General features: G+C 35.3%; 3 protein-coding genes across 3 annotated transcripts; 1 reads left to right on the top strand and 2 right to left on the bottom strand.

Moving 5' to 3' along the window:
* The first annotated feature begins 6,609 nt into the window (after positions 1–6,609).
* On the top strand, positions 6,610–8,870 carry LOC114528272 (zinc finger protein 354C-like). The gene is made up of 2 exons (XM_028549904.1): positions 6,610–6,922; positions 7,958–8,870. The coding sequence occupies exons 1-2, from the start codon at positions 6,746–6,748 to the stop codon at positions 8,657–8,659; spliced, it is 879 nt and encodes a 292-aa protein (XP_028405705.1). The 5' UTR covers positions 6,610–6,745; the 3' UTR covers positions 8,660–8,870.
* A 1,672-nt stretch (positions 8,871–10,542) lies between these two features.
* On the bottom strand, positions 10,543–15,910 carry LOC114528173 (Krueppel-like factor 12). Its single transcript, XM_028549781.1, has 7 exons — positions 15,726–15,910; positions 15,604–15,643; positions 14,138–14,180; positions 13,726–13,788; positions 12,635–12,822; positions 12,442–12,519; positions 10,543–12,286 (listed from the first exon to the last, which is right to left on the bottom strand). Exons 1-7 carry the CDS (start codon positions 15,817–15,819, stop codon positions 12,013–12,015), a joined length of 780 nt encoding a protein of 259 aa, XP_028405582.1. The 5' UTR covers positions 15,820–15,910; the 3' UTR covers positions 10,543–12,012.
* A 758-nt stretch (positions 15,911–16,668) lies between these two features.
* On the bottom strand, positions 16,669–21,413 carry LOC114528172 (acylglycerol kinase, mitochondrial-like). Its single transcript, XM_028549780.1, has 15 exons — positions 21,137–21,413; positions 20,875–20,914; positions 20,697–20,776; positions 20,398–20,473; positions 20,100–20,195; positions 19,993–20,025; positions 19,759–19,856; positions 19,200–19,269; positions 18,693–18,769; positions 18,558–18,615; positions 18,110–18,325; positions 17,852–17,919; positions 17,592–17,626; positions 17,400–17,455; positions 16,669–17,227 (listed from the first exon to the last, which is right to left on the bottom strand). The coding sequence occupies exons 1-15, from the start codon at positions 21,247–21,249 to the stop codon at positions 17,129–17,131; spliced, it is 1,215 nt and encodes a 404-aa protein (XP_028405581.1). The 5' UTR covers positions 21,250–21,413; the 3' UTR covers positions 16,669–17,128.
* Between the last annotated feature and the right edge of the window lie 413 nt (positions 21,414–21,826).

Raw genomic sequence — 21,826 nt, 5'->3', positions numbered from 1 at the left:
GAATTGAGAATGAAAACTGACTTATGACACTTATCGTATGCGAATAATAATAATGCGATCAAAAAAAATACGAGTCGAAGTTGGCTGAAGAATCGGAATACGAAGAGAAACTTTAGTTTGTTCATAAAAGCGAATTCTATAACTTCCATAATCCTTTATATTATAATGATGCACTTATCTCAGTTATCTGTCAAGGTTAATATAGTAGATCTAAGGTTCTATTATGTTTTCTAGGCCATATAGGCTTTTTAAGTTTGACACTGATACGATGCATGAGTATAATTAATTTAGATCGTCATTTCTGGTTTCGGTTTGAAATCAAATGTTTCTTATAGGAAATGTACAGTTGCATTAGAATAACACACTTGAAATTTCTATAAACAATCTCTTTTGCTACATCCTATACGATCAAAACTTGCGTATGTCGGAAAATTCCATGGCTTATTAGACTGACGTCAGGACGTCCTTCAATTCTAACGCCTGTATTCAAAAAGCTCACTCACACTCATACTCATCGAGTGTGACATATAAATTTCGTTAATGCTGATCAATGAGAAAGTTTTTTCTGAATAGATGGAAAGATATAAGGTAAATCACTGAAAATCAAGTCCCTGTTCAGCTGGAAATACCGTCATTGAAACGTTATGAGAAGATTAAGATCTCCCACTCAATGAGTTTGAGTGTGAGTGAGCTTTTAGAATACAGGCGTATAAATGGCTTAAAATGCTGCTCGTTAAAATTATCATGAAATACACAATTTTGCTCAACAATGAATATGATTGTGGCGCACTGTGTATGGGGTACCGAAAAAAGATATCGTAGCCGGCCCACTTTATATATAATATCGGCTTTCTGTTTGTGGTTAATCGGTAAGTTCTCGGAATCGCCTCGATATTTGATACAGAATCCACATGACATATATATATATATACAACTCGATTTAGAATTTAAATCCGACAATTTTTTTATCTCTTCTTCCACACGATATATTGATAAGGAAATACATAATTACTAGTATCGATAGGTATATATTATAAAACCTTCCGTGTTCAATCAATTAACATCATCCAATGTAGTATATGAAGCCAATAAGATGTCACCATTATTTGTAGTTAACTCCAAAAAAGAAATTCAGAAAGTTAGTAAAACAAATAGGAAAAAACTGCCATTATTTTTATTTAGTGTGGTGATGTTGACGTAATTGGACGTGATGCTTCCAGAGAAAACCGCGCGTGATCATTCGAGAGACTGACGCAGAGGAAAACCAACAAAATGTATTATTTTTGACGTACATTTTATTGACGTGGAAAGACCAATCAGCGAATCAGAGCGACTCAACCTATCTTTACTGGATTTTGTGGAACAATTAAGTTATTAAGAGGAGATTTTTTATTATGTCACGTATTTTGGCGGGAAAACGCTCAAAACCTAAAATCTTTTCGGCGTACCACTCAAAATCCATTTATTTTACCGTTATTCTTTAGATTATGTTGTGAACTAAGTTTTGAACTGTATTTGGTGAATGCAAAACACCAAACAAAGGAGTTATTACAAAATATAATGCGGCGGCTATCAACAATGTTATATTGTCAACGCCATTATAACTGAAATGAATACAAAAGAAGCTTCGATTCAAGTGTCATTTTCTTCTCGGCGTATCCCGAGAAATCTTTTCATTTTCACAATATTTTGAGATTATACAGTAAACATACTTTGTGGATGCTTTTCAGGTTTGCAAAACATTTTTAATGCTGAAAATTTTAGTGCTGTTGATAGATATAACTGAGGTTTTGAGCATATATTACGCGACATAGAAAAATATCTCCTCTTAATACATCGCACCCCTTATCATCCCTATAATTTCTTTAGAGGCATCAAAGAAACCTTGTTTACACCACACTCAATTTATTGGCACGGTACGGCTAAAATGGGTACCCGTGCCCATTTTATCCTGCTCGGCCTTTGTATTGTTAGTCTTGACGCTAATAAAATTGGGTACTCGTACAGTCGTTGGGCTTTTGAGTATAAAATTTACCAACAAACTCGTACTCGAAAGCTCGACGACTACGAGTTTTGCCGGCTGATGGCGTAAGCAAACAACGCGCAAAAATGACGAATCTCGTACTCGTCACAGAATCTCAGAATAGACACTAGCAGAAGTCTCACTCTTTGTATTTTGCGTCCGAAATGTTTTGAGAGTGTGACGCGAACTGACGCAAGCCAAATACGAAAGCAATCACGCAGCACAATGGCGCTTAGTATCCATATCCAGTTTGTATCTTGCTCACGCCAACCTGGTGTGTGCAGGAACTTTTTGGTGGGGGTACAAAGTTCCTGTGCATTACACGTGTAAAAAATATCATATCTTGTAGCAAGTCTGTTCACAAGCTTGCAACAAGATTTGTTTTGCTTACAACTGCTTGTCCCAAGCTGTTGAAGAGATGGGACAACTTGTTAACAAGTTGTAATAAACTTGTTGAATCAAAAGACTTGCTACAAGGCTGTTCCAACAAATCTGGTACAAACATGATCTGACAATATTGCTACAATCTTGTGCTTCAAGTTCGTAGCAATGTTGTCGTATCATATATCTATATAAGACTTGTCAGAACAATCTTTTAACAAGTTTGATAATGCCATCGGACTTGCTACAAGTTGTTAACAGCTTGTCTCAAACTTGTTACAACAAATTGGAGCTAGCTGGCAGTGCGAACAAATCTTGTTGCAAGCTTGTGAACAGACTTCTGCTGCAGACTTGTTACAACTTGTGCGTTTTTACGCGTGTACAATGTTAAAATCTATGCGAGAAATGAATACTCAACGTGAGAATATAATAAAATTACATAAATAAATACATTGCCCCATGACTAATTGATGTTCGACTATTGATATAGCTTCATTACTTTTTTAAATTTTTAAAGTTACTAAAATGTTACCTACCTACCTACCAACCACATTCAGTATTTAGTTTAACGTTAAAATGATCAGTGACATCATAGCTATTCTTTTTCATTCTTGCAATAAATAGATAAACAAAGTAGTACTTTTCTTTGTACGCACTATGTTTGCTGCATCATCTTTTTTGATCGACGTCGAAGTATAAAGAATGAGAGAATTATCGATCTACATTTAGGGACGATTATACCTTTTACATGCAATGGCTGTTTTATCAAAAAATAGATGTGTAAAAAAATTACTATGACTTATCTTTATGTTGCTTCTATCGTTAAATAATTATTTTCGGAAGGGTGCAGCCGCCCACTCAGCAGAATATCATGTTTTGATCACATGAGATTAAATAGAGGTGACTCATATAACGACAAGGAGACGCTTTGGAATGCGGTTCTTTTGCCAAACATTTAATTGAATAACAAACGGCTATCATGTCTAAAACGATTGTCATTTATATTTTCCTGGTCAAACTTGTGTTTGTTACAATACAATAAAATCGTTAACAACACGGATAATTGAACATGGTTATGGCATTGGCCTAAACGCAGATGATATTCATGCCCTTAAATTCCTTCAGAATGTTACTATTAGAGAAGGGATAAAGTTATGATGAATATATCACATGCCATGGAGATAAAAGGAGGAAACAATATTTGAATGAAACCTGTGCAAATACTAGGGACTATAATCACCTCTTTCCTAATGTGCACGTCTGCTCAATCTACTGCGTTGCTCGGTCGCTTAAGGCGAACTAGCTGCGGTACGAGCACTAAATATTGAATAATCATTTTTTGTAGCCTGCGTCTGTGACGAAAAGAGACAAAGAACGATGAAATGTCATCGGCAACGAAATAACTTGCTCGATATTAAAGCCTTTAATCTAAGGATTATCAGAATCCTTATCTTATGTTATTATGCCTTGAAACCATTAATGCAGTTTTTTTACGAGGGTTTTAAAAATCAAGCATTTGTATCATTTCATTCATTCCCATTAGCTTCTCCTCTTGAATGAACTTGTGATTTGAAGTATAAACAATATTTCCGCGAGACTCGCCGGAGACACATTTTACACTCACATTTTTAGGCTAAAGTTACAATTCCGCGTTGAGACTTGAGATCGGTTTTCGCTGTTACGACGAATCGCGATAACAAAGACCAAGCCTAAAAGCTTTAGTTTTTATTACTAAAAATCGCGATGAACATTAAAAGTATCCTAACAAGTCATGTCTTGTCTGGATTGCATTCAGAATGTGTTCTGCTTTTACAATGCGAGTGATCAGTAACGTGACGTTTCATCCAGCAAGCTTATGCTAGCTTTCAGGCAGTTTCGGCAGCGAAGACTTGGTATTGGTGAGAATGAAATGCATCGTAGGACTACATTATGTGAGTGATTGTAAGGCAATACACCAATTTTTCATTTCACACACATCCTTGTCTCTGGTTGAAATTTTAACATGTATTTTCCCTAAAACGATAATATTTTTGCCCCTTCAGTATTTCAAGCAGTGAGCAGTTCCTCGTGTTAGGAAATAACATATCAAATACTATAGAAACCGGAACTAACAATATTGAGAGGCGGAAAACAATACTAGAAAAGCATTCTGCTACTCTGCGATACACAAGCTGTCATAGAAGACATTTTCAACAGTAATTTACAAACAGTTGTTAATATCTGACCTCTTAACTGTCGGGAAAATGAGTCAAGGGTTTGCGTATAATCGCGTAACTGATTTCTTCTCTTTCTCTCTTTTCTTTGTTTTGAGCTCGTAGTTCAATATATTTCTATCAAATTCATGACACACGTTGTGTGACATATTTATGAAATCGAAATATTTAGAGACAGGCAGACAGCGTAAGCACATGCCATGGGTAGATATCGTTTTCATTGCTGTTGAGTGGGTATTTGCGAAAAGGATCATAACATGATATCTGACTGCGCTTACCAGTCAAAACGGCCCCAAGTCAAAACGGCCCCAAGTTAAAATGGCTCATGCTCAAGCGATTGTAGACGGCGGACAATAATATGGGGAATAAAAATATTTACGTGTGATATAAATAACTGCAATTATACTTTATATATACGTTTTCCTATAACCCTTACTAATAAGCTTTTGCTACTTATTAACTAATACTAATAAATTCTCATCAACATCATGGATACATGTGTTCGCAAAATGCTTAAATAAAGAATTTTTTAAACATATTTGTAACATATTTAGAACACATATATATATTTGTTTCGAATAAATAAGATATTCATTCAATTAAACTGAAGCAGCTCGATAAGCGCGCGGCCGTTTTGACTAGCAGTAGTGGGGCCGTTTTAACTTGGGGCCGTTTTGACTGGACACCCTGACTGCACGATCAAGAAATAATCGCATATTTTTATTGCAGTGGTTAATACGAGTTGCCAAATTGCCCCAATCTGCACCCTGTAGGTAATTATTTCAATGCGCATAGGGTTGTTGAACATGATATTTAGTGGGACTCCGCCGAGGACAGCATCGAGACCGACAGTCGGCATATTATCATCGGATCATAATCGTATTGGCGTCGGCTGCATGTCTTTTCTATCAATAGAACCGAAACATTCCGATATCCCGCGGTCGGAAATCTCCGCACCAATCAGAGATCCACGAAACTCGGCGGGAATTTGCCGAATGGTAAATAATGTAATTGACTTTGACATAGAGGTCATTGGGTGGAGATGACAGGATGACAGCTTGACAGCTTCCAGTATGTATGTGGCTTCACATTCAAAAACAGGAATCATAAAATGCAAATGTTGTTCGGTTGTTCGCTGAAAAAGTAATCACCTCTTATAACAGAGACACCTAAACCTATGTACCTTGTATGCAATATATACCGACTTGAAGGGCTTTGTATACAGGACGCTTACAAGCAACCAGCATTTTAAGATATATTTATGGGGTTTTTTACCTAGTTCACGATCAACGAGAATTTTTTACAATATTTTGTATTTTTGTTGACTTTTCACACGAAATTATCGATACTATGAACAAGTTCACCGCACTTCAACTCGAAAGAGTTATTTGATTCAAAATTTAACGCACCTTTAAGGCTAAGGCTAAAAAAATGTTTTCGAGAATACTAACCCACAAAGATCATCAAGTAAACGTTTTGTTTGGAAACTGTTAAACAAAGTCACTTTAGGACTTCCTTAATACCGTGGTGGGTAATAAAGCGTTAAATATTGCAATGTAACTATCGGTCATGTGATATGAACACGGGTTAAATATTGGTTAAAAATGAAAGCATGTTGCTGATATAAGGATGTACCATACTTTCCAGAGAACAACCTGCTGTTCTTGAAAACTTTTCTTTACCTCATCAATTCTTTCTGGCAATGTGCAATCCTGTAAAATATTCACAAAGAAAGATGAGTATTTGTTTTGATTTAACAACTGATTATCATAAATTCGCAAGTGGACTGTATTACACACAGCCAATCACGGTACTTAAAATTTAAATATGTTTAAGACGCATTGACGTCATAAGCATAAAAAAATTCATTTCTTGTGATGTGATTGGATAAGAGCGCAATGCTATGGTATTGTCTGAATATCTGTCAGTTTGATAATAACACAATTGACAGGTCTTGAGTGAGATTATACCATATATGGTATGCCAGAATGGCGCACCCATATCCCACTGTGAAGTCGCTCTTATAAAACACGTTATTGAAGAGCGTAGCAGTGATTTTGTTCGGTTTGTTTTGCTCGGAAATCATATACAATAAGGAGATATAGTTAGGGTTTTATATCGAGATAGCATGGCAATGACTGCTCCTGTGGTCAAGGATGAACCACAAACCACCACAGCTACGACATCAATGGCAGAAGGTCATCCATTCGCACAACTACAGAGTTTAACCAATACCAATGTGGTCGCGATTAGATCTCTGAATTTATCTTCTGGAGTCGATTTAAACTCTCCCGACGATGTTACGGTTAGTGAGGAATCTTTCTGTTCACACATTTGAATGGGAAATACATTGGATATACAAATATCTTTATGTTTATATGTGGTGTGAGTTTAATATGATTGTATAGAATCCTAGTTCCTCTATCAATCCTATTAAATCACAGCCTACTGGGAGGCTTATAGTTATTATGTTTAGTCAATTACATTATATTGAAAGATTCAAAAGCAACTGTATGTCATAAAATGGATATAAAGAAATGTTTTTCACGGTTCACGTTTCATATATTTTATTGACTTTATAATATCGAGAGTGTTTGGTTGATAGAATTACGTTTATTGAATTAACGATTTCCTACCTATTGAACTCCATCGAAATAGAGATATTTTGACGTAACAAACCGCACATTTTGGTTTTGAATTAAATTCTGACGTTTAAAACCTAAGCTACATAGATTTGCCTTTTTATTCAAATCAAAACAATCTACTTATGATGCGCAAGGACAAGGTCACGTTTCGCATGTTTCTTTGTCTTTCATACACGCTGTTTTTCAAACTGCGCAAGTGAATTTTAGGTCTGCATTTCGAAATAATGAACTGCGATATTTATTGCAAAAAACCTCAAAACACGTTTATAAATATAAGTGAAGGCTGGTCTCATGTTGTTTTTGTGACTACTTGAAGTCAAAGAAATCCCGCCTAATCAATATTAAATGACATTGCCAAGTCAGGACACGAATATACAAAATTTTGCTACAGATTGATTTTGCTGTAACCATTTGACATTTCATTGCTTCCCTAAAGATAAACTAATCTATAACTTTAAGGCTGTACTGATAGAGACGTTTTAACAAACAATATATTACTGATCCATAGACAATACGTGGTGCCTAGTCAGTTCTTTATACTGACCAGCCAAATTATACTTTTTCTAAATTTGGCTTCTCTCGTGTTATTGCAGTGTCTATTCAATATAAGAATATGTAATATTGACGGTCGTATATATTGTGTAGTTAATCACATGCGTGAAACAATACTGATAATTGTGTTTACTTTTTTCTAGGTAAGGACTGAAATGGAGAGATATTTACCAGCTGTTCCCTCGCCGATTAGTCCGTTTTCATTTCCAAGTTGCAGGCGAAAATTCCGACGAGAAAGTGCGAATGTCGTTAGCGAATTCTTCAGTTTTGACAACTCAGCGAAAGTCGAGGAGGTTAAAGAAAGAGAACTAAAAGAAAGTGTTTTTCTAAATTTAGGAGACCATGATAAGATAATCACATCTCAGGCCGAGTCTGGCCAAGTTGTAGACATTAATTTTAATCACTTTCGTCCACCACAGTTCAGAAATTGTATGGTTGTCTACCCACCTACACCACCAAGTTCAAACCCAGGATCCCCAGAGAATGCAATTCCTCGGCCTGCAATATTGATACGTCCTCCTCCTGCATACCCCACTCTATCCAAGGTTCGAAATTCACCAGCAGATGACTTGCAACGCCGTAGAATACACCATTGTGATCATCCTGGATGTACCAAAGTCTACACAAAGAGCTCACATCTTAAAGCTCACCAGAGGACACATACTGGAGAAAAACCTTACAAGTGCTCATGGGAAGGTTGTACATGGCGCTTTGCTCGGTCGGATGAACTTACCAGACATTTTCGTAAACATACTGGGGCCAAGCCATTTAAATGTCAACATTGTGAAAGAGCATTTAGCAGATCAGATCATCTTGCATTACATATGAAAAGACATACGCAATAAAATCCCTGCAAGCTCCTGTATATAGCCATGTCTCGGATTATCAATGGCGACTTCATTTTTTATTCAATTTGTAAAGACAAAGACTTTACTTTTCTATTCGCTTCTTGAACATTGTCTTGAACATTGAACAAAAGCAGGCCTGTTGTTCAGATATATTGTATATAATTGTATCTATGATAATCATAGTACTGTAAAATTAAATTAAAGAGAAAAGAACTTATTTATTTTGTATTTTATAAAATAAACTTCACAAATATAAATTGGGTTCTTTTTATTTAAACATTTCTACTCATGGAAGAATCAGAATTATATAGTTTTTACTGCGTTGTATTTGACCAAGCTGTGCCCCCCCCTGACCTGCCAAAATGGCGTTGCTAACTTTGGATCAAATAAGTTTCTAAAACTAAACTTTTGAATAAATTTCAAATTATTACTGCTAAACTAATCTGATAGAACGACTCACCGAAATCAGAGCATTTGTGTAAATTTAATTCACAAGAAAAATTGTGTGCTTGATGCAAAAGAATACTAATTCCATAGTCATAGAAAGGATTGTACGCATACCTTTCTACTGGAGTAACGCAAAAATAACAAACGAACGCTAACCTCAAGAATGATGAGTAACTAAAAAGCACAAATTTCCTAACCTTCCAAGTGTTTGCAAGCCCAAACATTTCCTCTCACCAAATAAAACGATAAATACAGGTTGGAGCCTTCACTGCCTAAGAGACCAAGACCGCTTCCAAGGTGACCTTTGAAAACTGGAATGCGAAAAAATCTGAACAGCTCTTAACCTCATACTAGTATGGAGGGGTTATTTTTGTACTTCAACCCTCGACAGGGAAACACCATTTTTATTGATACGACTATTTTGATTCCTTTGGAGTTTGGAAATCTAGGTGACTGTGACTGAATGTGGCCTGTCTGTCGCGGCGACAGTCGTAATAATTCGAGAATTGAAAAGCAGTTTCATATAGTATTAAATCATATTGCATTCAGCTATTAATTTTAAGCCTATTTTTGTTAATATTAAAAGGCTACGTAATACGGTAATTCAAGCTCGTTCAGGCAATCGAGGGACCATCAACCATGCACCTAACGATCACCATACATCAGACTTGACCTGGACTAAGGACTTTTTGCATGCAATTTTTTTTTCGAATCAATGGCAAATTTTTTATATTCTTACACACACGGCAATTTGTCTTTGAAAAAAATCCTGCATGAACGAGGTTCATGCAACCGACTGCATCTCGAAATCAGAATAATTTCACCCGTTTTCCTTATCCCCGCATCTTTGGCCGTCTTGGCAATCAATCATTGAGACGTCGCAGCAGCATACGATTCACTGAATTACTAGAACAAACACCATCACATCAACCCTTTGTTTTCTTTACCTTGCACTAATCAGGGTCGCCAAGATTACTGAATAATTAAGCCAAACATAGGTGACCGTAATGTAAATTAATCCACATGGTTGTAATTTCCCATGTGGCCTCATCAAATTTCCTGGCCCTGATTTGCAGTTAGGAAATGCACTCTGTTATTTTTAACGGAATGAGAGCAAAACGAATTACATGCTTTTTGGACATACAAAGCCATTATTTCACATATGGCGTAGAGCCTTGATAAATCGCTTCCTTGTTTAAAAGCGACACATCGCTATTGATGATAAATTTGGCCGGTAATAGTTTTCTTTCCATCAGTAACTATATAGAATTGAAACGAATACATTGAAAAAATGACTATCTTACGGCCAGGTGGGCGAAATTAATGAATTGAGGTTCAATAAAAAAGTTGGATACATGAAAATGATGCGTCCGTTTTTCATTTTTTCTTTTTTTGCTGGAAAACAGTAAATAATTCCACAGACATATTAAGAGATATGTATTAACATATATATGTATATATAGGTCAAGAAAATTTACATATTTTTGTTTAAAAACTATCTATATTTACATACGCAGTAACTTACACCAGGCAAGTAGCTACATTTCTGCCCAGAGACAGACAACCCGGAATCACCTCGTTGCTCTGATCGCATATAATTGTTCTCTTTAAAACGTTTTTTTTTGTTAAGCAGTTTCATTTTTACTCTAGCTACTATTACTACTACTACTGGTATTTCCATGCACATATAATAGCAATTTTTGAACGGTGCGTGAATCTAACAGGTAAAAAACATTGGGTAGATTCAGACTACAGGGATACGTTGAAGTTTCATGCAATCTGGTGGGAACTGGAGTAGTATACATGACAGTATACAAGAACAACACAAGCGTACATGTTTCTACTTCAACTGCTCACAAATAAACAATCCTATTAGGAGAACAGTACTGCAATAAGCACCTTAATATAGCATTCAGGCATGGCAAATATGAATACACACCAGGAATACTCATAAATGCTCTGATACCAGGCACAGGTCAAAGTATTTAAGTTCACATCAACAAAACTACCGAGATAAGATGTACTGTCGGTTTGTTTGCAGTCATTTTGCAGTTTGTAATTGTGCATATATTCTCTCATTCTAGTAACACGACAACTGTCAAACTCCCGGTAGGTTTTCTCGGCCAAAGTTCATATCTGGCCCTGGAAACTAAATTTCCCTCAGCTAACTGATTTCAATGTGGAAGCTAAATCCATCTAAGTTACATCTGCAAACATCAGTCTAAAGGCCAAATGACCGCAACAAACAGGCAATAGATCTCCCTCGGTTCTGGATATAAAGTGGACGATTAAAACTAAATAGATATGAATAATAAAAGTGATATTCTTGTAACACTTGGACTAATTAGTTGCTAAATTTTACTGATTTAATTCGTTAGAAGAATAAATATAAAAACAAACCTATATTCATTTCCACATGAATAAATGATTACTCGCGGACAAAACATAACGGAACGAGACGTAATAGATTAATTAATCGACTATTAATTATCTATCACCTACTATATTAGGAATCAAACTATTATACAAATCATTATACAAACTAATGTTCCTTCTATATACGCTACGCAATTTACATTCGCCATCTATAGTGTGATATTATTTTAAGAAATCGTAATTATGACAATTATGTCTAACATTAACATTTAAGCCATCGCACATACATACACATTACCACCAAGAATTATTTAACAGTTAAACTCACCTCAATAAAACTGAGGTTAAGAGTGCACTCGCTGTTCCACGACAAAACAATGGACTTTCTGATGACAATAGATGACTTAGGGATGAATGGTTTAACTTTCACCCAACTCTTACTTAATATGATGTATTCACTGATTGCTGTCCAGAGTGATTCCTCCCATGGTTCAGGCCATTCTAGATTGTTGAGTTGACATGCACGGTCAGTGACGTTTCATGTGCAACGACAAATGATCTGATCTCGAAAAGGATCGTTCACAATGTGGGCATTTGAAAGGTTTAGCCCCAGTATGTTTGCGGAAATGTCTGGTAAGTTCATCTGATCGTGCAAATCGCCACGTGCATCCTTCCCATGAGCACTTGTAAGGTTTTTCTCCAGTATGTGTTCGCCGATGAGCTTTTAAATGCGAACTTTTTGTGTAAACCTTACTGCAGCCGGCGAAATCACATTTGTGGATCCTTCGCCGAGATTTATCGCTTAACAAAAGAAATTCTCAACGTAAATAATGCATCAACAAGTTGTATAAAGATAAAAGTAGTCAAGCATTATTGCAACTGAAGAAATTGAACTTTCTTGTGTAGCAACTGTTCATGGTGAAATTGGTCCTTACAGGATACAGTATATGACCTACCCAGTTAATCCGAGTGTGTGTGGATTTGCCATCACAGTCTCTTCCATTGTTTCATCATCATCTTGACGAGGTATCACTCTACATTTATTGATACAAATTATTATCATTATCAAATTGATCAGTATATTTGATTGGATAATCCTGTGTTATTACGGATTTTCAACACCTTGAACAATAAGGAACTACAACTTACTTTTTTACAGCAACAGCCAACGATGACAGACCAGCTAATGATGATGTCACTGTGTTAGGGTTATCACTCCAATCATCCCCAGGCTCTTGATCACTGCTTACAACATTACCAATACTTCTGATGACTGTCATTGAAACTGGACTATCATTACCATTGACTGGGTCATGATATTTTTCTGCACCTTCATTCTACAGAACAGATTTCATTTGGGTCAACGAAAAAACATACAGCATCCCTTTTATAATTCAATATCAGAGTACAGTACGTTTTCCTTCAGTGAAGTAAGCATACTACCCAGAATAGCAAATTATGATCTTTTCATTGAGGCACATAGTGCTTCGTTCTTTCTTTTATTTAGAAAAAAAGAAAATGCACCTTAAGATAATTTTCATTACATCTTAATTAAATACGGTACGTTACGTTAAAGTACTAAATGTATCAGTTCAATAACGTGCTTGCACTTTCTATCTCTGCGGTTTATCTTGAAACGTGTTTTAAATGGTATGAAGAACGCTCAGCGAGTTGAACGAAGTTGTTTTATATCCATTGTCCTCTTGTTCTGAAACATTAATATTTAATTGTAGCAGGGGTGCAAGGTATGAGATTCATGTGATAGGCGTTATTCTACGTTAAACATGCAACATGGAACGAACGGAAGGTTCTTCTATCCTTTCTTGAAATTTGTGACAGTTGGTTTTGGCAATATTGGCGTTGTATTTCTATTTTTTGCGTACTTCGCTACTTTAGTAGCTCTGAAATTGAAATTTGCTCCGCATTTGCAGGGTTACTGTGGCTGTTGGTGCAGTATAGAAATGCTGAATGATGTTGGAAGGTTTCTAATTGTAAATTTAGTGTGATTTCTTTAAAGAATAAAGTTGACACAATTTATGCGTGCTTCGTGTGATTTTTATATCTCAAGCACATGCCAGGCTTTAGTTCTGATAGTGGGTAAACCTGATGAAGCTTTTTTGTGTCAACAAAAGATTTGTCATTATTTGCCATCTAGTGTAGGATCACTGTCACTTAACATTGAAAACAAACTGATATTATAATCACAAATAATCCTGCAGTGAATATAAGTTATGCTTTACCTCTTCTGAAAAATCTTCAGCTCTTATTATGGGAACACAGTTGTCATATGGATCTGCTTCATACTAAGAAAATGCATTTAACATTTTAACAAAATGCCAATTTAACTATTCAAAATTGGTGTAAAGTTATCATACGGTACTTTAAAAAAATAGAATAGGAACAAGCTGGGTGGAATTGTTCAAGAGGGACATATTGGGAGGTGAAAATCACTCAAACTTGAGTACAAAAGAATAATTGTATGTTGGCAACACTAATATTATGTGATACATTGCTGGTAAGAAATGTTCAACTGTCTCTATTCCTGCATATTAAATCATAACTTTTAATTTTCAACAAGAAGTTTTCATAATAGGGTGGGGTGTAGACTGCCAAATTATAGGGTGAACTACATATGAAACAAATTATTTCTACCTTAATGATTCTCTGCAGACAATTTCTTACAGCATCTGTTGGACTAAATACAGAAATAGTATTAGGTATCGAGGCATAGATTGCTTGTTATTTGCTTTTGGAAATATAATAACAATATGCCTGGTTTCCAAAGTAATTAGACATTTTTTAGTATTTTATTGTATTTTAGTATTGTATAGCATACTATTATTGGTACATATGGAATCAATATAAGAAACCACACAAGTGCAACTGTGTAAGATATCTTAAGGGGTTATAGCAGCTTCAGTATATCGATTCTGCTGATAACTCCCTGTTTTAAAATTCTCCAAATTTTGCATAGTATCGAAGCATTTGTTCATGTTATGGACTGTAATGTTTTAAAATTTATTAAAATTTTAAATTCTGTTTTTTAATTCTTTTCTCCTTCTTTGACCATGACTCCAATTCACTTACACACAATTAGCTCTAAAATTGGTTTCTTCATGATTTACTGTGATTAGCTAAGCATAAAATGTCAACTAATTAAATTATTTGGCTATCCTACACATATTGATACAAATCATTGAAACAAACTTCAAAACCTCACAACAAACTTTACTCTAAGGCAAAAGCAAACAATTAAAAAAAATTTCAAAAGAGAACTTAAATCAAGAGTTGTCAAGTGTCAGGTCAGTGAAGTTCTCTGGTGTTGGACAGAGTAAAATTAAGAGGTTGGCATCTTGCCACCTGATAAGTTACTGATATAATTATCATATTTACACCATTGGTAGCTGAGAATTACCAATAACATAGGGAAAGAAAGCTTGTAACTTATAACCTTACTGTACACATTTAGGCTAAATATGCAAACAAAACAACTTCATAAGCTTCAAGAGCTCAAGACTACAAGAAAGGTCACTAAATTGGTAAAACCTATGCAGGTACACCATCATAAATGGCCTTTTCCTAATTAGTACTAAATAAAATCTGGTGATCATTTCACATTCAATACATTTAAAGTATCTCAAAAGTATCTAAAAGATTTACAATTGAAATTTGTAAAATACTGCCTTGATACGTTTATGTAGAAATTGACAATAAAAATATTACCAAAAGCCGGGAGGCTATTAGTGAATGATGCCATTTTTAGGATCAATCAGTCCTTTTAAAACTTTTAGTTGGTTGCCCGTATTAATTCAATAGAGTATAATTGTAAAATCGCTGGTTTATGTCTAAACGAAATCTCGTTATTACATAAATTTATATATACTATATCCAACTCGTATAAAACATTTGGGTTTTCAATCACGTTCAAGCATTTTTTTTTGAATTAAGCCACTTTTACGAACGTCCTGTAATTTAAAAGGCATAAGCTTATTAAACGTTCTAATTTGGCATACACGTATTTCTAAGTTCGACAGCGAAATAAACTGACATTCATACACGCAATGTCGTATTTTAGATGGTGCGTGTTAGAAAAGATTGAATGAACAAGATAACCTTACCTTGGCACTGATGTACATGCATCACACATTGTTGGGGCATCTATATAAAGGAAAATATGTGAGCATAAGTTTATTTGCGAGTCAATATCAAACGGGAATTAATCAAGGTAGGACTTCCCAACCTTCTAGTAACGAAGAATCAAACTGGCAAGCTTGGTCTTGCATTTTAACTTTAGGTTTAGTCATAGTTTCTTTGTCGTTGCTATTCGACGCCATACTTCGTTTCTTTTTATTTCACATCTAAACAAAGCCGCAGAACAAGCCACGCCCAAGTGCGCGAAAAACACTAGGGTGGGGTGGGTAAACAAATATTTCAAAATACACTGAATAAAAATGCACTCTTTTTCTTTTCATCGGTTTCTTTAAAAAATCGCTCTTTATCGCCGTACTCCCAATTATTACATTCATCATCACTGTTATGCAACATAAATATATATTTGCTCTGAAAAATCAGGACCATCCAAACTTGATAATACACCCTCCCTTCCTTAGAATAAAAAATGACCATGGGCGGGGCTATAAGCAACAACGTACAGGAAAAAGTCGCAAGTTTTAAGACAAAATGACAAGGTCAAGGTTTAGCTAATATTTCGAAATTTGGGCAACACGACTCGCACGTAAAAATAGGGTTTTGCCTTTTGGAGTGAACCAGCCTAAGACAGCATGTGAGATTTGTAATGAGAAGAAATGGGCTTGCTAATGAAATATCTCTTCAGTTGTCTGCGTTATGTTATTTCCTGGGCGTGAAATGCTTTTGACAAGGCGTTGTCATGTCACGAAACAAGGTGTGTCCGTGCGCTTTGCAGGCTTTTATTTGTAGCTAAAAGTAAGTAGTTGAAATCTGATTGTGGTTGGCAATATTGGTCATATATTCGGATACACGAATGCAGGCGTCTATATTGCATATATCTCTTTTTGAATATCTGTTCGTCTCAATGAAACGTCTGTTGTTTGGTTAACGCACTACCGGGATATTAGAACAACCAGCCGTAGCCCAAGTTCAGTTCTGAGAGTTGTTCTGATTTTTGTTGTAAATATATGCAGTTTATTTCTAGCTCCACACTAACCTGCTGTGATTATTTCATTTTTACGTAGTTCACCCCAGAATGGATTATTGTGTGTTGTACTAATGAACACGTACGATATATTGAATGATGATACTTAGGAAACACTTAGTAAAAGGATAGGGACAAGATGAATAATTATATGACAAACAAAAAGCTCTTGAAAAAGCGCAACATTTGATTGGACACATTGAACATTTTTCACATCATGTGCATGCATGCGGTCACAAAAGGTACTTTCAAATTGCAAGGCAGGGAAACGTTTTTCGACATCAAAATTGGAGAATATCATTGGACAGTGATGACGTTGACGAAGGTCATACTGAGCACCCAATGACAGTAACGGTGATAAAGTTTGCGGCTTTGCTGTGCAAACACAAGTCGCAAGGTTGAACAGCAACTTCTAATTACACCTCGCCTCTCTTGTGTGGCTAACTCTCTCCCCATTTGGTCACACCCGACTACGTTGAAGGACAAAACACTCTAATTTTGTTTGGTAAAATCTTTACGTGAATTGGTCTTGCCTCAAATTTTTCACCATCAATTGTGTACCAGGAAGTCTAAAAAACATAAAAAAGAAAATAACTCGTGATGCTGAATGTACACATATCTATTAATAGATGAAAAAACGCCAGAGATTTATGAAAAGTCAAAAGCCTGCTATAGGGCCGGTTGTAAGAGAAACTAAAGTCGAACAATGGATGACAGCATCGAAGATATAAAACATTCTACCTGATCATTCATGGGCCTGAGATAAAATTCCGTTGTTTCAGTTGTTTTCATTTCTTCTGTAAGTGAAGGAAATGTTACACGGAGATTCGACTTGGATACGACTATATGCACTCTACACTCTTCACTCAAAGTAAAGAATATTTTCATCACAAGTTATGGATGGCATTCAATTGAGTCAGAGTGTATACATACGATTAGAGAGGATTCCTTCACGTTCCCGTCTCCAACTATACAAAAATTAGGGGAAAGATTAAAGTAATTTATTGCATGGTCATGGTAATTTACATTATATAAACCATTCTTCATGCCATATGCTGCCCATTTTCAAAAGTTCTCTGTTACACGAAGATCTTCGCTTTGTCTCGTACTTTATAAGGGGTAAAACGCTCGTGCCTATGTATGTTCTAAATATTATGTACATAATCTAGAAATTACAATAAAGCACAACTTACCCGCATTTTATGAAGTCAAGTTTATTCAAATCTGACGAAAACATTGATGTCTGCAAAAATGTTTCTTTCTACAATGTGAAAGGAATTCAAAATATGGTAAGATGAGAATGGTATATTTGTATGTATTATTAACATATACAGTATATGCATGGTGCTTTATTTGTTTTACATTGGCTGCATTAAGAAAAAGCAATATTTTCATCAACTGCAAAGGATATATACAGTACATAACCTTAATGTCTTCTTAAATGAACGTACCGTATCTTGGAATAAATTGACAAAGAATCCAACTAAGGAAACTTGGCTGCTTTTTTCCAACGTTTTTTCTTCTACCGTTTCTCTAAGTTCAATCGAATGATTTGATGTAGTGGCATGAAGTAGTTCTGGAGCCTCTCCGTCGAATTTTGAAGTCGTATCATGATCTTGTGTTGTTGATATGTATGATAGTTGTGCTGAAACTGACGGCGGCCATTTCTGTTGCAAGTTAACACGTTAGAAAATTATGGCAAAAACTAAAAAATAATGCTTGCACCTAAAACTGCATGTCCTGTTTACATTCGACATTCTGTTTTACGTTTGTTTTGTCTAATCTACGATTTTGTCAAGTCTAGAAAAATAATTTTATATTTTCCGGGTACTGTAGTTTGATCCTCTTATGCACACATATTAGAATCTCACAACTTGCTACAGGTGAATCATAAATCACCTTTAACGTTGCTAGAAGGTATGGTAAACGTCGTTTCAATGGTCCTGTCCACCAAAATCTAAAAAAATCATGCAACCACATTGTTGTGTAAGTCATTTTACATACAACTTCAGTTTGTTCTAAAAAGAGAGATACCTTTTATTTTCTTTTGCATCTTGTAAAGGTCCCCATTCAATATGACTGACTGCATAGGTTGGTTTCCCTTCAGTTGTCTGCAAAATATCACAGCGATGTTTAATTAATAATGACCGTCAATTATTCAACCCCAGTACTCGTTCGGAGTATAATCGCAGAGGTTATCATTCACGAGAATGAGGGTGAAAAAAATTGCAAGAATGCAAAAAGTTATCGGGGTTTTCACCCGTAATACTATAATTTGTTTATTCGTTCTCTAAGAGGGAAATAATGGAGAACGAGTCCGGATTGTATTGCATTTATGGCCCAGCTGGCTCCAGCATTTCGACATCGCAGTTAGTGCTTTCGCTCTATAAGAATTAACGTGCCTCATTCTTAATAAAAAAAGACTCAACATTTGTTGTCAAAGCTTCTCATGCTCTTCTTTTGAAGGCCATTCGTTATTTTTGTATCAATTCTCTTCCCAAAAAGAATTCAAAAAAAAAATTGTCTGAAATAGAAACTTACTGTGATTTCCATCACGCTTACATTCTTCGTTTTGTTGTCCAAAATATTGAGGGCGGACTTCGCTATTTTCCTAGGAAAAATAAAGACTGCCTCTTTTATATACTGATAATGCTACCTTCTACCTATGACGTCCCTTCTTTTATAAATTGTTTTTGTAGATTACTGTCGTACGTTTCCACTCATAATCATATGTAGTAGCTATTGTATGCAGTAGAGAGGGCAGCCTAAATGAAGGACGATGGCCTATGCTCCTCTAAGAAAGTATTGAATGCAGTAATTGTTGTAAGACTTTATTTACAGACTAATTTATTCTTGTCTTGTTTTTAATTGTACTGTGATCATGTAATAATAATTAATAGAATGCAATTAAATTTAATCAACTAGCTATAGGGCTCAAGAAATCTTGCATTTTGAAACCTGTGTGACCATCAAATATGCTTCTTAATTTGGCTTTGTTGATGATCATGTGATGCAGATGTTATGATTTAGTTACAGGTTATCTCTCTTCAATTAATCAAAAGAAACAATTCTATCTATTTATTTATTTATAAATTCTTACACAACATTTCCATCAGAAGAATCATTAATAATACTTCTGTAACTGCGGTTGTCATGACCAAGAGGAATGATTCCAATAGGAATTTTAGAAATTTCATTCTGTGCGAAACATTTGAAATATCATAATACACATATATATTATAACTTTAAATTTCAACTCATAGACATCAGATGCTAGCTAGTGTAAAAAACCATTAGGTGAAGCAAAGGAAGCCATGTAAATATAACAAAATACCTGGTCTTTTCTTCTTAACAGACCAGTAAGTACCTGACAGGAAAATATTTAAATTAGGCCTGGAATCACATAGAGAATTTGCATCTGCTATAGTCCACTATACATACCTCTAAGAACGTACCATCACCACCTGCAATAACAATTCCATCTATACTTGGATCAAGATATTGAGTGAGTGCTTTACACTGACCTTCATAATCAGTCTAAATTAGCAAAATATCATATCATAAGTTAACCAGGATATTAGTAATAATAATTTCACCTTCATAGGCATATATAGAAGTTTAAAAATTTAGGGGAGGGGGGTAGGCAAATGATTTCAGTAAAAATTACCTGACTCAAAAGTTTTTAGAGGCTGCCCATCCCCATCCAGTATGCCTATACCTAATAGTAGCATCATTGTACCTTGATTGTGGTAATTTCTACTCCTCCAAGATGTAAAATAGGAGCAGCATCTCTTTCATATGATTTCAATGCTTTCCTGCACACAAGAAATTTATGATTGAAGTAATTAGAGCTACTTATATGTACAATATAATATGATATATATGATGTATAATAATTTTTTTAGTCTTGCTCTTGTCATTCTAGTTCACTTAGCATATAAAAACACTAATTATTATGTAAACAGTGGTAAATTGTTAGATTGGTCAATTTTTTCTAATATGACAATAGATATTATACAGCACATGCAGTCTACTTACCCATCATTTGCCTCTGGGTTAAGAAACAGCAGCAATCTTCTTGGCCTTTTTATTGCCAAAATTTTTTCATCTCCATATTTCTTAGGTAGAAGAGAATAATATACACTGTACTTTTAAAATATGTGCATTCTGAATAGATTCAAAATGCATGTGCATACCCAACCTGTACTGTACTTACCTTTCCTTTAAAACAGAACTCTCTTCTTTGCAAATAATCTCTAAAGTAGAATAAACAAATGTGTAGAGACTTTAGGAAGGAATATGTGACCTTTTCACATTTCACAATTTATTTGGTTTTAAAAATATTTCAAATACAACTCTAGCCGAGATCTCCCTGCAAACATGGCCTATTAAATTATCTGGACCTTTCACAACCAAAAAAGTGTCGCAGAAACTTTGACTTTAAATTTTTCATCTACCAAAATGAAAAAATGACTCACCTAAACTGTTTAACAGCAAAATTCACCCCCCATAGGCCTACAGCGGTAGCAAAAATGCACTTCTTTGGGTGTTTTCTGATTGTATAAAACCAAGGTTTTATATTTCTACTCATTTTTTTGTGCCAATGCGCTGTCAGTAACACCTTTTACGTGACAATCCGCTGACACGCTCGAAACGTGTGCGTTTTTCGAATTTTTTCAGTGATTTTTTCTCGATAATTTTAAATCGTATGGTGGCCCATTGTTCATTAAATTGACAGAGGCTAGTGAAAATATTTATTAAAAATTTAAGAGAAAAATATATGAAGAAAGACAAAAAAATTAAAAAAAGTACAAAATATTTTTTTTAAATGGAATTTCGTATGTTACAATCCGGCCCAGTGTTCTCATAGTCCGCTTCTTCTCAAAGCGCGATGGCAATGGGCTTCCATCACACAACCCAAAAAATTATAACTACTGGGAAATAGTATTAAAATGCTGAACCGGTTTGTTAAGGTCTAGTTTGTGTTTGCGTATTTAAGGAGCCTCCTTGAGTTTGGAATACGCCATTTTCCGGTACACTCGACCATCGTCGATACGCCGTTTTTGGGTAGACTCGACCATGGTCGAATACGCCATTTTCCGGCGGTCTCCACCATGGTCGAATTCACCATTTTCCGGGGTAGACTGGACCATGGTCGAATACGGCGT

This window comes from Dendronephthya gigantea, unplaced genomic scaffold (genome assembly GCF_004324835.1).
Source record: "Dendronephthya gigantea isolate DGI-Jeju-01 unplaced genomic scaffold, DenGig_1.0 000048F, whole genome shotgun sequence".
Taxonomy (NCBI): domain Eukaryota; kingdom Metazoa; phylum Cnidaria; class Anthozoa; order Malacalcyonacea; family Nephtheidae; genus Dendronephthya; species Dendronephthya gigantea.
The sequence above is the reverse complement of the archived record's forward strand: the minus strand, read 5'-3'. Positions and strand labels throughout refer to the sequence as shown.

Coding starts and splice junctions, on each gene's coding strand:
- LOC114528272 (XM_028549904.1), top strand. CDS start 6,746: ATGGCAATGACTGCTCCTGTGGTCAAGGATGAACCACAAACCACCACA. Junction 6,923..7,957: donor ACTCTCCCGACGATGTTACG/GTTAGTGAGGAA, acceptor ACTTTTTTCTAG/GTAAGGACTGAAATGGAGAG.
- LOC114528173 (XM_028549781.1), bottom strand. CDS start 15,819: ATGGCGTCGAATAGCAACGACAAAGAAACTATGACTAAACCTAAAGTT. Junction 13,789..14,137: donor GTCTGCAGAGAATCATTAAG/GTAGAAATAATT, acceptor GCATTTTCTTAG/TATGAAGCAGATCCATATGA. Junction 12,520..12,634: donor TTGGCTGTTGCTGTAAAAAA/GTAAGTTGTAGT, acceptor CAATAAATGTAG/AGTGATACCTCGTCAAGATG.
- LOC114528172 (XM_028549780.1), bottom strand. CDS start 21,249: ATGAGTAGAAATATAAAACCTTGGTTTTATACAATCAGAAAACACCCA. Junction 19,270..19,758: donor TCTTCTGATGGAAATGTTGT/GTAAGAATTTAT, acceptor TATTTTTCCTAG/GAAAATAGCGAAGTCCGCCC. Junction 17,627..17,851: donor CTTGACTTCATAAAATGCGG/GTAAGTTGTGCT, acceptor ATTTTTGTATAG/TTGGAGACGGGAACGTGAAG.